A 20,900-nucleotide genomic window follows, 5' to 3' on the forward strand; every position below is an offset into this window, starting at 1 on the left:
AGTACATCCAAGGCCACTGCAGCCCCAAAAGTAACTTAGGTTCTAGCTTACTACTGCAAAAAGTAAATAATGACCAAAGTAATCCATTGGAAAAACAAGTTACTTCCTAAATTTTCTAGATTACAGTCAGATGTAGCATAAAAAAATCTTCCTTGTTATTATTTGTTATTTTTATGCACAGGTTTCTTATTAAACATTTAAAATGCATTCTTGCAAGCACCATCTGGAAAGTTACTATACTGCCTTGAATGCATGACTTCAACTCTGGAGACCAGAATTTGAATCCCTGCTCAGCCATGGATATGACAAGTATATTCTCTCAGTCTCAAAGGAGGCAAAAGCAACCCCCACCTCACCTCCAAACAAATATTGCCCAAAAACATCATGATAGGTCAGTGGTTCCCAGGTATTTTGGCTTACAACTCCCAGAAATCCCAGCCAGTTTACCAGCTATTAGGATTATTGGGAGCTGAAGGCCAAAACATCCAGGGACCCACAGGTTGAGAAGAACCACTGTGATAGGTTCAAGTTGGAAACCATTTGAAGGTATCCTGCAACTCTGAAAAAATTAGAAACACAATGCCTGCCACCTCTCATACTTTCTCTTTTCAATAACAGTAGTCAATCACTTGTTCCTAATGCTAACTTTTGCAAAGCAAACAATCCATAATTTGTAGGGACAGACCTTATATATGCAATGCTCTAACAAATATTACCCTCCTTCCCATATCTGGCTTCATCTTGAGGATTTTTAAACTCAACCAAAAACATTAATTTCCACAAAGAAACAAGGAACAATTAATGTTTTAAATGAGTGGTCCAAGTTGTCGGGGGGGGGGGGGGGAGGGAATTGATGTTCAACTGCTGTTAGCACAACTCCATCGTTTTTTTTCCCTCTAAAGGAAGCAATGTCTAAGGATAAGGCAAAAACCACTGGCGTTCAGGTACGAATCCCGAGTAAGGTTGAACTTCTGAATACAGCCTGAAAAAGGGAGTGTAGACAGAATACGGGCAAATAACAAGGGATATGTTGATCATATAAACAGGTGTAATTTCTTAGCTCAAGTTTACAAGTCAGAGAAAAGGCAGAAAGTGCTTTACCTGGAGGAAGCAAAACTGCCTGTGACAGATGGTGAGGAGGGTGGGGTGGGAGAAGATTCCTTCATAGCAGGAGACACAGAAGGTGGAGTAGAGGAAAGGATACTCGAACTACTGGGAGTGGCATCATCCGAGTCACCTTAAAAAGAAGGATTCAAAGGGTTGGTCTGCACCTAGTGATCACCAAAAGCTGCACACCACAGGAGGACATTTCTGGATTGTCATCAGAATTTTCTCATTCTACTTTGCAGCAAAAAAAGTAATTTCAAAATATCCTTGATTTTACAGAGGGGATTTAGGTCTACAAGGTTGAACCTTTTACACAGCATTCCCAAAGTACTGCTGCCGTTACTAGTGGAGTGACTCCATTATTTTTTAACAACTACTGCAAACAGAAATGTACTGTTTCTTTGTGCTTGGCTCGGGATACATAGTGATTTGTTATAGGAGTGGGAGGTGGAAGAGGTAGAAAATTAACCTTTTATACCTGTCAAACAGAAGATATAAAATGCATGCAGGTGTCAGAAATTCAAAGCAAATATTACTGTTGTTTGTAATACCTTTTCCAGCTTTATACAGTTTTTGAACTTTGCATATTTTCTAGATATCAAAGATTCTACTTCATTCCCTTGTGCCCCATTCCCATTTTGTGTTGAATTCTTTAGTTCTAACATCTCAACATTTGTTATATGAAATTATAGCTAAATTATCTATAACAAAGATTGTTTCAAGTGGCAAGTAGGCAAACAATGAACTAGAAAGGACTGAAATTAGACAGATCAGAAGTGAAAGACCAGATACCAAGTATGATTTATAATGAAGAGCAACCATCCACAAGCACTGTGGAAATTTTTTCTTTCCCAATTAGCATATCAAAAGAACAATACACTGTCATGGTATTAGCATAATTACTACTTTTGGAGTTCACTTCTAATCAGGGAGAAGCAGTAAGGGTGACATCAATTACTATTTTACATGGGTGTATTTCTGAACACTCGATACTGATACAAGGGATACATGACTTTAATTATAGTAGGATTTAAAAAAATATTACACACACACACACATTCAGTGCTGGCTTTAAAAGGAAATACATTGAATAGCATTTATCTAAAATTTATTATTATTATTATTATTTGTAGAAGTAGAATTTATATCTCAAGTCTTCCCTCCCAAAGGAGACTCAAAATGCCTAACACTAAAAATCATAGGTAAAAGTAAAGGTTTTCGCCTGACATTGTCTAGTCGTGTCCGACTCTGGGGGGTGGTGCTCATCTCCGTTTCTAAGCTATTGATCTAGTCACATTTGCATGTTTTCAAACTGCTAGGTTGGCAGAAGCTGGGCCTAACAGCGAGAGTTTACCCCGCTCCCCGGATTCAAACCGCCAACCTTTCAGTTAGCAAGTTCAGCAGCTCAACGGTTTAACCCACTGCGCCACCAGAGGCTCCTAAAAATCATACAATAATGTAAATTAAAACTCAAAGCATGCAAACATTACAATTAAACTGTCTTGATGATAGCAGAAAAGCTGAAACATTTCCTGCCAATGTATAGTATTATAAACACAGAGATATGTTCCACTGACTTCGTACATGACAACGTACATGACCGCAGCCTTACTGAATTAGATGTTATGAGTTTGCAGGAAAATAATATTCTTTTATTTGCTGGAAAGAAGGGATATAAAGAATAGGTAAAGGTTTTCCCTGATGTTAAGTCCAGACTCTGGGGGTTGGTGCTCATCTCCATTTCTAAGCCGAAGAGCCGGCGTTGTCCGTAGACACCTCCAAGGTCATGTGGCCGGCATGACTGCATGGAGCGCCGTTACCTTCCTGCCGGAGCGGTACCTATTGATCTACTCACATTGGCATGTTTTCGAACTGCTAGGTTGGCAGGAGCTGGAGCTAACAGTGGTCGCTCCCGCCGCTCCCAGGGTTTGAACCTGGGACCTTTCGGTCTCCAGCTCAATGCTTTAACTCACTTAACGCCACCGGGGCTCCTAAAGAATATTCACAAATTTTCCTGTCACTGATAAAGGTGTCACAATAGGTTGGAAAGAAATCAATCATTATGTAATATTTCACTCCAACACAACAATAAATCATGTATTAAGGGGAGAACTTGGAACTGATTGCTCAACTCCAAGAGTGGTTCTTGACAATTCTGCTTCTCTGTCTCTTTCCTCTGAGGATCTTCCTCATGTGTTTCAGAACTGTTGCCCTCTCTAGAGGCATTACCTATTTCTTGTCCTTCCAGAAGAGTCTGCTCCACTTTTCCCATAAAACCTTCAATGTCCCTGATAAATGTATACTAGATACAGGGGCCTGAACAAACCACACCTTTTCCTCCAACATGGCAACCAGGTTGCACTTGCTGCAGGTATTGCATAGCAGATCCTCCAGCAAAACAAGCATGGCATCGATGTTACATTCCACTGCAAAAATTCCATTCTCATCCATGTTTACCATCTACATCTGAACCAGCGCTGAAAGTTCCCCAAAATGTCTGTGAAAGGGCTATTCTTCTCTTCACCCTCCCAAAACAACCAAAACAACCAATAAAATACATCCTGAGGCTTCCAAACAGCTCAGGTAAATAGGTTGGTCACCTCCTCAAAGACCTGCCTATAGTACAAACTCATTCCTTTCCTCATGAACAATGGGGCCTTTCTCTTCTGTTCCAAGCAAAGAGGAGGTAGATAACCTCAATTCCTATCAGAATGCAGTCATGATTCTGCCAGCTCTCCTACCTCGCAACACAGGTAGGACCACTCAGAGGTTGGGCCACTCAGAAATGGACAATTACACCAATATACTTGGGAAAATTCTTTTGAAAACCTAGTGTTTTGATATTTTTGAAAAGGATAAATCGTCTTTATGCTTGCTGCAATATATTTTTTGCCTTTACAGAAATGTTATGGCTACTCATAATTTTCAGTGTTGCATGTTGTCATAACTCAAGAATCAGAGGATTGCAAAGTTACAAAAAGGAGAATAGCATTCCAAATACCCATATTTATTTGCATTTAACATTAACCTTTTTGGGGCTAAATGACCTTACTTAAATTGGGGTGCACATTAGATCTGAAACAAAGCAAAAGGGAAAGCTGTTTCAGGAGCTCCTCCTTGAAGGACGTAATCTCTAATTTAACTGCCATGGCTCAATGCTATGGGATTTGCAGTTTGGTGAGGCATCTGTATTATTTGGCAGTGAAGACTCAAAACCTTGTCAAACTACAGCCCCCAGGATTCCATAGCATTGAACAAAGAAGTTAAAGTGGATCCATTCTACAGCATAGATGCACCCCAAGGTTTTCCTTTCTATTGATGGAAGCTTTGGTGTTTGTAAAGAAATAATTATAAACAGGCAGCAACAGTAATGCACACTTTTTGCCACTGTACATTACATTCAGCAGCAAATATTTCTTTGGTTTTAGGGTTTTGAAATTTTAGGTGTGCATTAAATTTGATGGCGCATTAGACTCAAGTAAATATGGTACCCTAACAAGTGAATGCTTAACATATTGGAGTTCTTAGATCAACCAAAGTTGTGCTTTGGTTCAAGAGCTACTGGAAAGGGCAGACATTACAGTGGGGACTTACATCACAATATGCCTCAATTCAAACTAATTTCCTTCCCGCTCTCCACTAAAAACATTAAATGGACTGCCGACCTTCCACACAACGGCATACAATCACACTACCTTATTATCCTAGAAGTTTCTTCATTCTGTTTTGTTATCTCAGTGTTTTACTCAGTCTTCAAAACCCACAAGCATTTTTAAATTGTCTTTTTTCTTTACAATGATACACACCAGTGGTTCTCAACCCATGGGTCCCCAGGTGTTTTGGCCTTCAACTCCCAGAAATCCTAACAGCTGGTAAACTGGCTGGGTTTTCTGGGAGTTGTAAGTCAAAACACCTGGGGACTCACAGGTTAAGAACCACTGATATACATGGTTTCTATGCTTTTAAACAGTTTTCAACTGACCTCTCCTTTATCAAACAAGATAACTTATCAATGTCTGCCTGTTCTAGAACTTTTATAATCCAAAGTTGGTTTAGGCATAGTACACTTTAGTTTTCCATTTTAATTTACTGAGTAGTCTTGCTGCAATCATCATGCAATGTAATAACATGAAATTCATGGTTTTTGTTTCTTTATTTGGAAGTCTCAGCAGAAATAAAGTTGGTTCTAGCTGTAATTTGATTTTAAATATCTCTTGTAACAAATGTTGTATCAATCTTCAGTATGTTTATGCTCTGTTTCATGTCCACCACTATATAATAAAAATACGTTAGTGTGCTTCTCATTTCCAACATAAATTTTTAGCATTCTTGCACAACCACCAGTTTGACTGGAGTCAGGTACAACCTATAAAATTTTCAGTTTTTCCATTTTAACAGAGATTTTGCACCCTGTGAAAATGGGGGCCAGTTGTAATTTGTTCTCTTTTTTATATACAGGGGATATAAATCACTATAAACTCCTATATATTGGATGGAAATATTTTCTAACAGTACAAAACATCTCAGAGAAAGAACATCGCCAGAGGCAATACAAATATGGAGGATAAATGATAACATTGCAGAAAGATAGTATTACCTGATGTTGCAGAGGACTGTTCAACAATTCCAACCTTTACTACCTGACAAGGAAAAAAAGAGACTGGTTTTACACAGAATTACTAGATGTACAATAGCAAGAAAAAAGCCGAATTAGGGGCTAAGTTCTGTACTTCCTGGAAAGCAAGTAATTTGTAGTGTGTGTGTTTGTGTGTGTGTTTTGCTAAATTGGAATAAGTATTAGGAGAGGGGAAATGAAAATGTGTTCCAATTGTTTATGGTCATCAGGGCAATAGTCTGTATTGTCAACGGAGAAGCACAAACAGCATAGTAAACAGAAGCATTGATATATATTCCAATTGCTCTCAACAGAACACATGTATACATTTTCATAACATTAAGGGCCTAGCACCCTTTTGTGCAAGTAGAAATTGATCAGAATTTCAGAGGAAGAATCATTCAGCTTTGTGCTCACTGCTGAGATGATGTCACAGTTTCATGGTTTCCCCTAGCTGCATCCAACAAGATTTTCACACATTTTTGGGGTCCTCCAGATAATTTGGCCAGAAGTCAATCTAGATCAGGCACGGGCAAACCTTTCTGTTTTGGGGCTGCATTGTGGGCTCATCCACGAGCGCTGGGCCAGGAGGCAGGGGGGCCAGGCACACACTGGGTGGGGAGGGCCCAGGAGAGGGCAGAGCCAGGAGGTGGCAGGGAAGGGTCATCTGCAGGTTGTCCTCCCAGCATAAGGATGAGGCTGCTCACCCCATCCTTATGCTGGGAGGAAGGCGGGACATGTGCCGACTGCCCTGATCCTCCTCCCCCAATCCTTGGGCTATCTTCTTGACATTATTCTGGGAAGAGGGCGAGACACACGGTGGCTGAGAGCTCCAGAGAACGCTAAGCTGCTACGTGCCTTCCTCCCCAAGCTTTTTGGCATAAAGACACAGCTGGCCACCGTGTTCTTCTGCTAAGAGGACAGAGAAAATGAGGAGGGCCTGAGGTAAGCACCCAGGGAGCTGCATCCGGCTCCCGGGCCTTAGTTTGCCCATGCCTGATCTAGAAGGATTCATCAAATTCTTAGAGAAGCTATATCTTTATGATTTCTATTTCCTCCTGAGGGACTTTATGGTAAATTCGAGCTGAAACTAAGAATTTCAAACAGTTTGCTATTGTCCAGAGTTTCCTGTTTCCGCAGTAAGTTCAGGCATGTATCTCCCATGGATACGGAGACTATACTATAATGCAACAGGTTGGTGGTCAATATAGCAGCTCAAAGGGAGATAAATAAAATATGTGGAAATATTTGCTACACGTGCTGGAATCAATAGCACTATGGATATAAAGAACAATGTAAAATGCTAGGTTAAAAGAGATGAGTTGTAACAGTGGAGGGCCTTGGAGAGAATGAACACAAACTGAAACAGAGAAAGCTCTCTGCCATGTTCACAGAATTTTAGAGTTGGAAGAGTCCCAAGTGTTATCTAGAACCTTATCACATGATTGAAATTCAGCATCATAGGGCACTTCTGCCCCAGTTGACCCACGGAGCTTCACGTTGCCTATCACTTCTGAGGCAGCAGCATCATAGGGCGCTGCACGGTCAACATGGGGGCCTCTCCGTGTTCCATTTGGAACAACAGGCCTAGTGTGATGAGAAAGCGTCAGCTGACAAGGAAGGGTGTTGCACACTGGGATTGCCCTGGTGCCCCCGATCCACCATGGAAGCTGGCAAATTGGAATGCTGGACCTCATCAACGTGCCATGCTAGAATACACCAGACATTCCTGAAAAATATCTATCCAACCTCTGCTTAAAGCAGTGCTTCCCAATTCCCAGTTATTCCAACCAGCTTACCAGCTGTTAGGAATTGTGGGAACTTTAGTCCAAAATGCCTGGAGGACCAAATGTTGGGAATCATTGGTTTAAAGAGACCGTGTGCATAATCATGTCCTTATAATTTCCTTTAGAACAGGAATAGGCAAACTTTTTTGATTTGGGGACACATTGTGAGCTCGGGTGGGGCCGGGAGGGAGCAGGGTAGGGGGCAGGTTATCCTCAAGTTGTCCTCCTGGGATAAGGATGGGGCTGTTCGATCCATCCTTATTCCAGGACGAAAAAGAGACATACAGCGACTGCCCCAATTCTCCTCCCCCGATATTCGGGCTGTCCTCATAGCATTATGCCGGGAGGAGGGCGAGACATATGGCTGAGAGAGCTCCAGAGGGCTCTCAGCTGCTTTGTGCCTTCCTCCTCTGTCCTTTCTGCATAGGGGTGTGGTGGGCCACCATGTCCTTAAGCTGAGAGGACAGGGAAAATGAGGAGGACCTGAGGTAAGTGCCCCTGGGCCTTAGTTTGCCCATGCCTGCTTTGCAAACTGATCAGGTACCATTTCAGCTCCCACAAACAACACTGACAAAATGCCCCCAAATATTCTTCCAGACCTGAGCTAGAGACCGCAAGTGTAGAAAAATGTATAAAAATTATTTTAATAGCTCCTAGAATATGGTGTTATACATTGGGTAATGTGTGGGTGGAGGGGGGTGGCTGCTCAGCCTTCATGCAGGTAACAAGACTGCATGCAACCCACAACTGTGGGAGAATCTACACTGTAGAATAAATCCACCTTAACTACCATGGCCAATGATAGAAAATCCTTTATAAGGTCTTTAGCCTTCTCTGCCAGAATGCTGTTGCTTCACCAAACTACAACTCTCACCATTTCATAGCATTAAGCCATGGCAGGTAGTGATTTCAAACAGCATTCTTTTCACAGTATAGATGCATCCTGTAATGTAGATTACAGAAAAACACCTGTAAAACCATACACATAAAATATTACTTACACCAACAAAAGGGATGAACTTCTGGGCTGATTCTTCATCTGGGCTAAAGAAATCACAGAGCTATTGTCATTACAAAATGCAGGAGCAAGTAAGTATCTTACAACAGGAAGTAGCAACAAAAACATGCAAATATGGATTTCTCTACATATTCGGAACATTCATGCAAAATAGATATTAGTGCGCAGACAACCATGAATGCATGCACACACACTCATGCACACACAGCACATTTGTGCTTACTTTGCTCCTTTGGTCTTTAGAAGAAAATGATTTAACACTGAAAAACTATATGCTGATAATTTTCAGTTTCAGACGAGTGACAAACTGCTTGAACACGACTTAAGATCATTAGCAGAAGCTTCACTTCAAGTAGGCATCTTAGATGTCAGCACAGAATATTACCTCCTCTGTGGTGGCAATCTGATTATAGAATGATCTTTTCCAAAACTATGACTAGTGCCAACATTAAAGTTGTTTTGGCACCAGCTGAAAAATACCTTTGTTCGCCCAGGTACTTTAATTTGTTGTTCTATTGGTCTATTGTATTTTCTGCTTGTCATATTTTATGAGAAAATATTTTTATTATATTAAATATTATTTTAATTACCATATATTTGTAAATGACTTTGGTGGCCATGAGAATGATGGATGGGTTTTAAATGGCAGAAACACATAAATAACTGCTTCTAGATTAGTTACTAAGAGTTTTGATATTTTCTGCCAGCAATATACCCAAACAAATGATTCTCTGCTTTCTTACACTTTATTAAGAATTAGGAAATTGTGTTGTCGAAGGCTTTCATGGCCAGAATCACTGGGTTGTTGTGAGCTTTCCGGCCTATACGGCCATGTTCCAGAAGCATTCTTTCCTGCCATTAAGCAGCGAGATCTTGAAGCTGAAAGTCTATTCAATGCTAATCAAGGTAGCCAATCGGAGCATTTACACTTGCCTCAAACAGACAAGAGTGTTTTCTCCACCCTAAACATTCCACATATATATAAACCCCACTTGACTAGTTTCCAACACGCCTCATTGTCTCTGAGGATGCCTGCCACAAATGCAGGCGAAACGTCAGGAAAGAATGCTTCTGGAACATGGCCATACAGCATGGACAACTAACAGCAACCCAATTAGGAAATTGTTAATACATAATTGTTAATACATATATAATACATAATATTATATGTTATAAATATATATATACAATAGACATCAGGAATAAATCAACAGGGAAGGAGAATAGAGTAACAATACAACCACAAAAGATGTACAAGCCTGTAATGAATTAGGAGACAGCTTTTCCCTAGATCTTACTTTCTTGCTGAATTCAGTAGAGAAAGAAGGACTTGCTCCAATAAAGCCTCAATGTTCTAAAACTAATTAGCTTGTTAACTAAGTGTTTGTCTTGCTATTAGCCACAATTTCAGGTATCCACAGAGCAGAGCCGGCCCTAGGTATTTTTCAAGTGTAGGCGAACAGAATTTTGGCGCCCCCCCAAAAAACAATCACTGAAAAATAAAAGCGTTGGATAAGCGAAAATATTGGATAATAAGGAGGGATTAAGGAAAAGCCTATTAAACATCAAATTACATTAAGATTTTACAAACTAAGCATCAAAACATCATGTTTTACAACAAATCAACAGAAAAACCAGTCACGACTGCGCCCCCGTATGTTTGGTGCCCAAAGTGACCGCTTAATTCGCCTCATTGTTGGACCGGCTCTGCCACAGAGGGTCCTGGAATATATCTGTTGACTCGTATTTCCAAGTTCTGCATGAAATTATTGTTAAAACAGAGGTACTCCAGCAGCAATAGAACACAGGAATTCTGTCAAAAATAATTCTATTTCTTTAAAAGTACATGGCCATTTATCACCACATGCTCCTATTCAACTCCTATGAAGCTTCCTTCCACACATCATCTCACAAACGCTGCATGCATCAGGAGATTTTTTAAAAAGGTAAAGATGCAACAGAAAGGAAAAAGGATAGAAACTGCAGTCAGCGTCATGAAAATTAATCATTAAGAAACAGCTTGGGAAGGAGTTCATACACACAGGATGCCCAGAGAGTTTTAAAGCTATTTCTCTTTTCTAAATCTTCTGGTCACCGGAACTTAAATTAATGCTAAAATAGAATGAACAATTCTGAAGGCCTCAAACATTCTATACATTTAGAGAGCCCCTTACAGCCCACAATCCCTTGGTTGCAGAAGGTGGCAAGGAGCAGGGTGCAGAGGTCAAAAAATTGCTAAAATGCTCATGGAAGAAGATCAGTTCAGATACAGCAATTGTTTGAGGCAGAATGCAAAGCCATCTAGGATCATTTCTAACATTTGCTAACATCATTTGAAATGTATGTTTGTTTTTCTGTCAGTTTTATAAAAGTCTATGCAGAATCCACAAATTTACACGAATATATTTCTGTGGGTGTATTGCTGCTTACAAAAAGGTGTTTGTTTTTACTATATGAAGCACTAGAAGTGCAGTGACTTTGCTTCATGCTACAGATACTCTTTTGAAATTCTGTTTACTGTTTTTTTTGTTTTTTTACATTCCAACAATTAACAAAAAATTGTGATGCATGTCTTATTTCAATATACATAATACCAAAAGTAACTAATGCTTAAATGATATTTTAAACGATCCTTTGGAATGTACCACCCACCCCCTCCCCTCCCCCCGTTCCCCCTCCCCCTGGAACAGCAATTCAATATATTATCATTGTATCATTTTAACCGTGTGGAATGCCTGGTTCAAGGTGATTAATGATTTCATTAATCAAAGGAAAAGAAAATATACAAATAGTCTAAAAGAACAAGACTGGTTCAGGAAATGGTCAGTCCTAATTGACAAAATAGATGGAGACGAAAGATACACCACCTTGGATTCTGTTTACTGTTGGCCCTTTGTATCCCCAGATGGAAAATATTCCCCTAAATTCCAAAGAGCAAATCTGTATTTTGCCATTTTATATAAAGCACGTCATTTTACTACACGGTTATATGTAATGGGATTTGAACATCTATGGATTGTGTTATCCACAGGAGTGGCCCTCAAACTACTGTTCTTCAGTGATTGAGGTCAGCTACTTGTAAGACACACCCAAAATTACTTTTTTTGTTGAAAGCAAATGTGGTTAGTTAGACGTCCCTTCCCAGTTAATAGGTTTTTCTTATCAGGGAAACAACTATGGTATATTTATTCAGTGTGAATTAAATACAAAAAAGTTACAAAGAAACAGATGAAGAGCAGAGAGAAGGAAAAGAAGAATGACTTTATAAAGCATCTTCTGGAGTGATGGTGGAATGAGGGTGGAAAAAAAATTTTTTGGAGACTGCATTCTTCAAAATATAAATCTGGCATCATATCTTAAGAAGAGATATTCTTCAAAATATAATTTTGATATATATAGTACATACAATTTTGAAGAGATATTCAAAATATAATTTTGAAAATATATCTTTTCTTAGTTCTGATGTCAAGACTATATTTTTTGCAGCAGGAAATCCTCATTGCAATGGAGAACTGTGCAATGAGGATATGAGGAACTATCAGGGTCAAAACAGAAATATGGGGAAAAATGACTGCCTGAAGTAGGGTAAATGAGCGCAGTGGGGTGCAGAAAACAGAATTTGTGACTTCAGACCATTTGGGAAGGGTTGCTTCACTAATGCTAGAAACTCGACTCTTTCACACCAGAAGTGACTTCAATTCGCTTCTGACACAATTAAAAATGTTGTAAAGTGACTTGATTTTTATGTCAGTAGTGCACCCTTTCCCCCAATCAGTTCTTCTGTTTAAGCTGCAGTTAAAGAATGTCATTATGAAACATAAAATTCTGGTCTTTTTGACAATGCATTTTGCCTCCTGTGATAATATCAAAAGCAGCAAATAGTACACACTGTACCAAAACTGAGCATGAAATACTGCTAAGCTGCGAAAGATCAATAAATGAAAAATGCAGGGTAACAGATCGAAAAGGAAATATAGAAAAACTAATACCTTATATTAAAATCAAATTGAAAGGTCTTTTTCCTTTTCAGAAGCAACCAAGAGAAACACAAGTAAACTATTACACTCACGGATACAAAATAAATCAAACTGTAAGGCTAAATCAATCCACTTTGATAAGAAACATGATGTCTTCTTATGGCATGTGCATGCAGTATCAACAGTACAAATGTTTTGAGAACTTAGACTTTGTTTTCAATTGTCCAACCAAGTTCTTATTCTGAGCTGTAAATCATAATTATCAGTTTTGTTTTCTCATTCAGACAGCTTTAAAAAAAAGTTCAGCAGTATCTGACTGATGTAGCCCATTTGTTTTATGGATACTGCAGGATTGTAACGAGTATGAAACTACTGTGAATTTTCACTGCTGACATTTTAAGGTCCAACAAATTTGAAAATGTTTTGCACGATTTGCGTCTGATCAAGAGATTGCTTTAAAAAAACCAAGGTACCTTTTCTGTTTGTATGTCAACATTGCTTCTGCAATAGGTAACTGATGAGCACAGTTTGCTCCTACTATGTACTGGGTTATTCTGGAGACGATATCAGGCAATTCCTGGGCTAAAACAAAGCAGAGAAAAAGAAGCATCAAAACAATTTTCCATGCATTTGTTTAAAACGAAAAGAACAAATACATTTGCTGAAACCCAGACTAATGGCCTATCCACCCCAATATTTTATTTCAACAGAAGCCAATCCAATGCTTCTGGAGACACACAATGGTGACAGTCCTGATAGCTTGTCCATGTCATATATGGCAAAGCTTTTGTGGAGCATTTCTAAAACAGAGTTGGGAAACGTCCAGCCCTAGGGCCACATGCAGCCCCCAAGCTGTTTTTGCAGTAAACTAGGAAGACAGGAGATTGAAAACATAATTATTGTTTTATTTCTGCAAAGGCAGTAAACCAAGCATCTGGCATATGTAATTACACGGCACTCAACAGTACTTACGAGCATTTTGTGCTTCAAGTTTGTTAAATAAATCTTTCCAAGATAAATCCTGAAAGAAGTTGTTGTATCGGTAATCGACTGAACCCAGATATTTTGCAACTGGGTGACAACCTACAATGAACACACACATTTTTAGTACATTTAAATATACATCTGTTTGTAAATAAAAATAAGTCACCATTAATGACACTTAACATTAAGGAAGAGGCAATAAGAATCTTTTGAGGATGAGTATTTAAGAGCCTTTTATCCCATGGATCACAAAAAGTAATAAAATGGATTTGGAACAAACATGGAGACTAAACAATAGTAGAGAGGGGGGAAATCAAAGCAGCCTAAGAATAGAAAGATGAGTGCTGTATACTCCTTCATGGGAAAGTCACAATGCTAACAGATAGGAATAAACATAATATTCTCTAGGTTTCCTTACCATTTCACCTCAGTTTAAGGGGGATGTTGACAAGCTGGAATATGTCTAGGAGAAGGTGACTAAAATGATCAAGAGTTTGGAGAACAAGCCCTATGAGGAGCAGCTTAAAGAGCTGGGCAAGTTTAGCCTGCAGAAGGGAAGGCTGAGAGGAGACATGATGGCCATGTATAAATATGTGAGGGGAGGAGGGAGCAAGCATGTTTTCAGCTGCCCTGGAAACTGGGACATGGAACAATGGCTTCAAACTTCAGAAAAGAATTGGACTGGATGGTCCACGAGGTCTCTTCCAACTCTATGATTCTAAATCAGGTATGTATGTATCTCAGAACAGCTTGGGGATTCTGTTGGTATACTGCTTACTATGCTACCCAGCAGCTTCCTTTATTGACATTACTAGGATAATCTTAGGAAGGGAAGGACATTTGAGTATCAAATATCCATCGAGTATATACCAATGGACATTTTGAGTTTGGCATATCCATTGGTATATACTAGAACTGAGTTAAATGAAGCACTAGTGAAGACAGCTGGATCACAGGTACAGGAAGACCTGACCTGAATCCATCTGGACCCAGATTATAGCTCATTATAGAGTATACTGTGTAGTACCAGTGGCAAAGAAATGTATTCATCACCAGTGTATCTTTTCAATAGTATTCAGCAAAAAAACAACAACAAAAAAACCTTTTGAGCAATCAGGCCTATTACATTAACTCAGAGGAAGGAGCAGTGTAATCCTTCACAGCATGTTATGACAAGTTTGTTGGACAAATTAATGCCATCTACACAATGTCACGATCTCGTCACCACATTTAACCCACTGTTATTGGAAAAAGTGATGAAAGCACACTATTTGAAAAAGTCCAGTCAGAGTCATCTCTTTTTATTTTATCGAACAAGAAAATATTATCCAAGGGTCATTTTAAGGTTCTTTTAAAGAAATTTTAAGATCAACAATGTTGATTTTTCTTGTGTTCATATTATTTTAATGATTCTAATTTTATGCCATCTGTGTACCCTAAAGAAGTGGTTCTCAACCTGTGGGTCCCCAGATGTTTGGCCTTCAACTCCCAGAAATCCTAGCAGCTGGTAAACTGGCTGGGATTTCTGGGAGTTGTAGGCCAAAACACCCACATGTTAAGAACCACTACTCTAAAGACATCAGATCTTGTCTGACCATAGAAGCTAATTCGGGTCAGCCCTGGCTTATAATTAAATGGGAGACAGCCAATGGTACCAGGTGCTGTAAGGCCATATTTCAAAGAAAGGAACTTGCAAAGCTACATTGGCTAAGAAAACCTTATGAAATTCATGGAGTCACTATAAATAAACAGGTGACTTGTAAGGCACAAACACACACAAATACATGTAGGAACTGCAGGAAAACTCCATTCATGATATCACAGAGACTAAAAGGGAACAATGGTAAAGTGTTGATTATATTCTAGAGACTGCAGTTACCAGATGTAAGACTATGCAATATGAAGCATGAACAATGAATCTAACAGTTACTGAAGTATTATAAACTGCTGAGAAACCATTAAATGTAAGTAAGAAAGAAAGGTTGTTATTTACCCAGTGGTATAATAAGAAATCTCATGTAGCTGAGCCAATCTGGGGTTCTGTGAGACAGTTGTTCTACAAAAAGCCTCAACACGGCACTGAGGTAATTCTGGGCTCCAGCTACTGCAATCTTAATTGGATTGGGAGGTTGAGAGTTGCAGTTACAGCTAAACAAGAAAGAGAAAATTACTGTTTTAAAGAAAATCCATAGACAAATAATGTATTATAAACATCCAAAATATGTTTTAATGTGCATTAAATGTTCACAACAAACTAATAAACTAGACACTCAAATAAGAAATAAAACCAAAGGATCGAATGCAAATATAATACTATAATGTAATATCCCCACCCCATTACCTTCCCCCATCCCTGCCAACTAAAACCATTATCACTCCCAACCTTTTTTAAAATACATTTTAAAACAAAAATAGAAAATACTAAAAAAATACTGCTGACTTTTTTCATCTGCAAACAAAGACAACTATCAAGCTATTACTTATAGTTCTTGTTCTACTTAATTGCATTTCAGCTGCTGCTAAATGTAAACTAATACAGTGTTTGTTATGGTTGAGCCTTCTGGCTCCGATGCTAGGAGACGGGGTCGTAAGACTCCTCGAGAGTCAGACTCTTTTGAGGAGCGTGAAAGGAAACGGCTCCGGGACTTATTTGCAGAACCAACAGATGAAGATTCATTTGAGGGTTTTACTGAGGGAATGGAGGAAGAGATGGTTAGCTCAGAGGAGGATGACATGGAGTGGACTCGTGTGAGGGAGGATTTGGGTGTCACCGGCAATGATAGCATGGGAGGCGATTGGCGGGTTGCAGGATCAGACCCATGGACGGGCTGGAGGGATGGAGCGGGATCCACAGCTGGGGATGCTGTGGGGCGTAGTCAAAGGTGTTTTAGCTCTGATGAGGATGATGATGAGGAGGCACCTGGAATTAGGATAGCAGCTGACAGCGATGAGGAGTTATGAACTGGGATAAAATGGGGTTTAGGATCAATGGCTAATTGCGTTGGGCAAGGTAATCTGGACGAACGCTTGGGCTCTTGTTGGGGAACTTCCTGAAGACGGGTGTGATTCGTTGCTGGATACGTAAGTTACCAAGGACACTGGGCATAGACGGCGGGAGGAACTGTGTGGGGTTTTTTCTGTGCAACTTGTGTTTAATCTTGATAGCTTGGACCTCCGTCGTCTTTTTGACGGACATTAATTACCTACTCCGGATTGATGCTGGACTGACTGACTGACTACGACCTTGGACTATCCCTTCTGTGGCTATCGGTGGAACTCGTGGATCTTTAGACGTCTGCACTTGGCTTTCGACCTTGGACCGGATTGGGACCCTGCTGACCGCCGTTACCCTGATTGATGTGCCTGGACCCGGATTTCGCTCGTTGCACGGAGGAGTAAACAGCCTGAGTTACTCATCTGTAGCTTTTGAGTAGCAGAGAGGAATCTGCTGCCAGTTTTTGTGTTCATTTTGACCTCTGTTTACCAACTTTTGTTTGTTTAAATTGTCAGGCTGAAGTAAGCATTTTTGCTTTAATCCGGATTAAACTCCTGTTTAATCCGGTTTATTCTTTCGAACCATTTTAATTCAAACGGAGCTGTTTCTGTTACTTTTCACACTGAAGACAAGTGTTTGCCTAGTCCTTTGCTTCCTACGGGCATTTTTTTAGTTCTGTAACTTTAATAAACTGTGTTGTACTCTATTTGGTGGCGTTCTGTCTACGACAGTGTTCCCTCACTTATCGCGCGGGTTACGTTCCAGGACCACCTGCAATAAGTGAAAATCCGTGAAGTAGGAACGCTATATTTATTTTAATATTTATACATTATTTTAGTAGTTATACACTATTTTAAGTCTTTATCAACCAATCGTGTGTTGATAAATCGCCTGCTTCTCCTCCCGTTGCCGTTTGGGCTCCTTTTCTCTCCTTTCGGTTTCTCCTTCCTCCCTTCCTCAGGCTGTAAATTGTAATTTTTTTAATGATTCATAACATTCTTTTAGAGTTTATTGAAAAAACGCGAAACAGCGAATCCGCAAAAAGTGAACCGTGAAGTAATGAGGGAACACTGTACAATTAAAATTAATATGTAACCATGAGTAAAATTTATATCAACAACTGATGTACTTTGACTTAGGTTCAAATTCTGTTGCTGCCAAATTGCTTCTTGTCTTTTGTCAAAGACTTTACACTCTTTTCATAAGATAACCAGGCATGAGGGGAGGAAGAGGTGTTCATAAAAAGAAGGTTCTCCGCTTCATCTGCCAAAGGGATCTAAAAATCAATCCGTCATACTAGGGGAAAGAAGTAATTCCACTCCTGCCTAATAAGGAAACTGTACTTCTTATAAGGATATGTATGTACATACAAATTTATGGGTGGACCCATTTCCCAAACAGCATAACAATTGATTACAGCCAGAAAGGTTGTGCATTACTGCACCAATCTTTGAAGGAACTATAGATGGAACATTGGGCAGGGGATATACATTAGGAAACAGAAAACATATATGAGAAGGTTATTTTAAAAACATGACTTACTATCTCTGTATTCTGGAGACAATAGTGCTAAAAGCTGCCTGAATATCAGCAGAAGAACACGTGCATACTATTGGAAGAGAATGTTTTTGCAGGACATCTGAAAGGAACTGAAAATAACATGAAAGCTTGTCATAAAAATGATCTTACTGATAATTAAATATCTTCAATAATTTATCCATTACCTGTCAATAAAAATATCTGTGCTGTTTGACATATTTAACTCAAACATGGGTTTGGTGGCCAGCACTATTTTGAGCAAACTGCAGCTTCAACGAAGTGTTGCAGTTTACTATAAAGGTAGGTAAAGTTTTTCCAATGACATTAAGTCCAGTCGTGTCAGATTCTGGGGGTTGGTGCTCATCTCCATTTCTAAGCCAAAGAGCCGGCGTTGTCTGTAGACACCTCCAAGGTAATGTGGCCGGCATGACTGCATGGAGCGCCGCTACCTTCCTGCCGGAGCGGCACCTATTGATCTACTCACATTTGCATGTTTTCAAACTGCTAGGTTGGCAAAAGCTGGTTAAATGACATGATAAATATATAATATAGTATAACCCTTGTATCTGCATGGAGACATTTCAGGGCTTTAAAAAGATATAGACAGTTCCCACGTTACAAGCAAGATCGGTTCTGTAGGTTTGTTCTTAAGTTGAATTTGTATGTAAGTCAGACCAGGCGCATTTTTAAGTGTAATTCCAGCCAAAAATATATTCTTTAGCTTTGGATAGCATAGGGATGGGTGAACACCCCTGTGTTGTTTGTCTGTGCCCTATTCCAAAGATTTTCTGTCCCTGTGATAATTGGATTTTGAAAAATTTAACTTGTTGTGGAAACAAGGATTGGTGATAAAGCTTCAGTGGAGACACCTTTTCCCCATGATCATTTTTACAGGCCCTGCAAAGGACAGTTACCTTGACGTGGCGCTGGAGCTTGGGCGCCTTGATGATGCCATGATCTAAACCATGAAGGGACACCCAAGACGGGAAGGTCATTGCAGAGAGGTGAGACTACATACAATCTCTGGGGAAGGTAATGGCAATCCACCCCAGTATTCTTGCCATGAAAACTAAGTGGAGCTTAGTACAGGGAGCTCTGGTGTGGTCTGGTCCATGAGGTCACGAAGAGTCGGAAGTGACTGAATGAATAAACAACAACAACTCTTTCAGGAGTGAATTTCTCTTTTGAGGGGTAGATTTCTCTCACTTCCTATTTTCTCACCCCATTCTTAATTATGAGTCGTTTGTAAGTTGGGTATTTGTAATCCGGGGACTGCCTGTATATGAAACCACAGGAAACAGCAAGCTGCAGCCCAAGTGAGTGTGAGGAAGGGAGGAATGTAGTACTACTACCCAGTGCCTGCCTTATCCATACACAATATAGTAAGGAGTAACATGGCCAAATTTGCTCACAATATCAAATTGCTTAGGATGATAAAACTCCAAGTGAACACTGTGAACAAAACAAAGCAAAACAGTGGTAAATTAAATCCAAACTAAGCAAGTGTACTAATGCTCATAGAGGTTTTTTTTTAAATAAGCTCCTAACATCTAATTAGGGATACCAAAAAAGAAAAAAAATACATTGAACCATGGCTCTGCAAAAACTTCAGTTCAGTGTTTGGCAGCATAAAGAAGGCAAATTGAGTGCCAAGTACTATAAAGAAAAGGAATGAAAATAAAACTGGCAGTGCTGTAAGTTGATGATGAATACGTTGCACCACAGTAGAACAGTGATTATGATCTTTAGATTTCTGTGGGATAAATTCATCTTTAAATTATCTGCTATGCATAGTCCAATAGAAACAACTTTTCAAAATTTTCAAAAGATATTTTCAACTTTTCAAAAATGTTTCAAACTCTATTGAGTAGCATACAACTGAATGTATTCACAACGATGAAATAAAACATTTAATCCATGAAATCCACTGATAAATATCAACCCCATTGATTCCAACATGGGGAAAAAATACCTGTGGCGAGATTTAATTTATTGTAGAAGGCAACTGGGTTGGAAAACAAAACCACCTATGCCAAAAAAGCAATGTCTGTATCTACAGAGGACCCTGCATTTCCAGGAAGTGGTTTAGAGGTTGTGTCATGAAGCAGAGACCCAAATGAAGCAGAGACAAGCACAGATAATCTAAACAGCAAACAGTGCTAGTCCAAACCAAAAAAGCCAACCGAAGAGACACAAACGGAAGGAAATAACTCAAGGTGAGTCATTGGTCCATTTCAATATCCAAACACCGTTTTCAACAAACACTAGAGTTCAAAATCAATCCAAAATCCAAATGCCAAAGTCCATGAGACAAAGTCCATGAGCAGTCCAAGGTCACAGCTCCAAACTCTGATGTTGCTGTCAACATCAACATGCAACTCCTGATCAGTTTTTAAGCTTGTTTCTCGTGTGTTGCCCATCAGGCGGATCTGCAAACTTAAGTCTCTTCTTAAGTCTAAAAGAGCGAGAACACTTAATCCTTCCTCCAACTGCTCAGATGAACTTGCTTGTATGTGCTCTGCAGGCTGGGAAGTGATAGCTTCCTCCAAAGGCTCTTCTTACAAGCTCAGCTGAGGAAGCTGCTGGGCTCCAACATACAGTGGGGGGAAAAAGTATTTAGTCAGATAACAATTGTACAAGTTCTTCCAATTAAAAAGATGAGAGAGACCTGTAATTGGCATCATAGATAGACCTCAACTAGGAGAGACAACATGAGAAAATACATCCAGAAAATCACATCATTTGATTTTTCACAAATTTATTTGCAAATTATGGTGGAAAATAAGTATTTGGTCACCTACAAACAAGCAAAACCTGTAACTTCTTCTTGAAGAGGTTCCTCTGTCCTCCACTCATTACCTGTAGTAATAGCATCTAT

General features: G+C 39.5%; 1 protein-coding gene across 6 annotated transcripts in view; it reads right to left on the reverse strand.

The window, feature by feature from the left end:
* The window catches only part of pacs2 (phosphofurin acidic cluster sorting protein 2), an 80,487-nt gene that overhangs the window by 12,589 nt on the left and 46,998 nt on the right, over positions 1–20,900 (reverse strand). For 3 of the 6 annotated variants that reach the window (XM_062979434.1, XM_062979433.1, XM_062979432.1), the window contains exons 15-22: positions 18,026–18,132; positions 15,482–15,636; positions 13,477–13,587; positions 12,978–13,086; positions 12,517–12,549; positions 8,511–8,553; positions 5,705–5,747; positions 1,102–1,237 (exon numbers count right to left, since the gene is read on the reverse strand). In XM_062979434.1, coding sequence (XP_062835504.1) covers positions 1,102–1,237; positions 5,705–5,747; positions 8,511–8,553; positions 12,517–12,549; positions 12,978–13,086; positions 13,477–13,587; positions 15,482–15,636; positions 18,026–18,132 — 737 coding nt within the window. The remainder of the gene's footprint in view (positions 1–1,101; positions 1,238–5,704; positions 5,748–8,510; positions 8,554–12,516; positions 12,550–12,977; positions 13,087–13,476; positions 13,588–15,481; positions 15,637–18,025; positions 18,133–20,900) is intronic. The other 3 variants (XM_062979437.1, XM_062979436.1, XM_062979435.1) reach the window with 1 other exon arrangement.

This window comes from Anolis carolinensis, chromosome 4 (assembly GCF_035594765.1).
Source record: "Anolis carolinensis isolate JA03-04 chromosome 4, rAnoCar3.1.pri, whole genome shotgun sequence".
Lineage (NCBI taxonomy): Eukaryota > Metazoa > Chordata > Lepidosauria > Squamata > Dactyloidae > Anolis > Anolis carolinensis.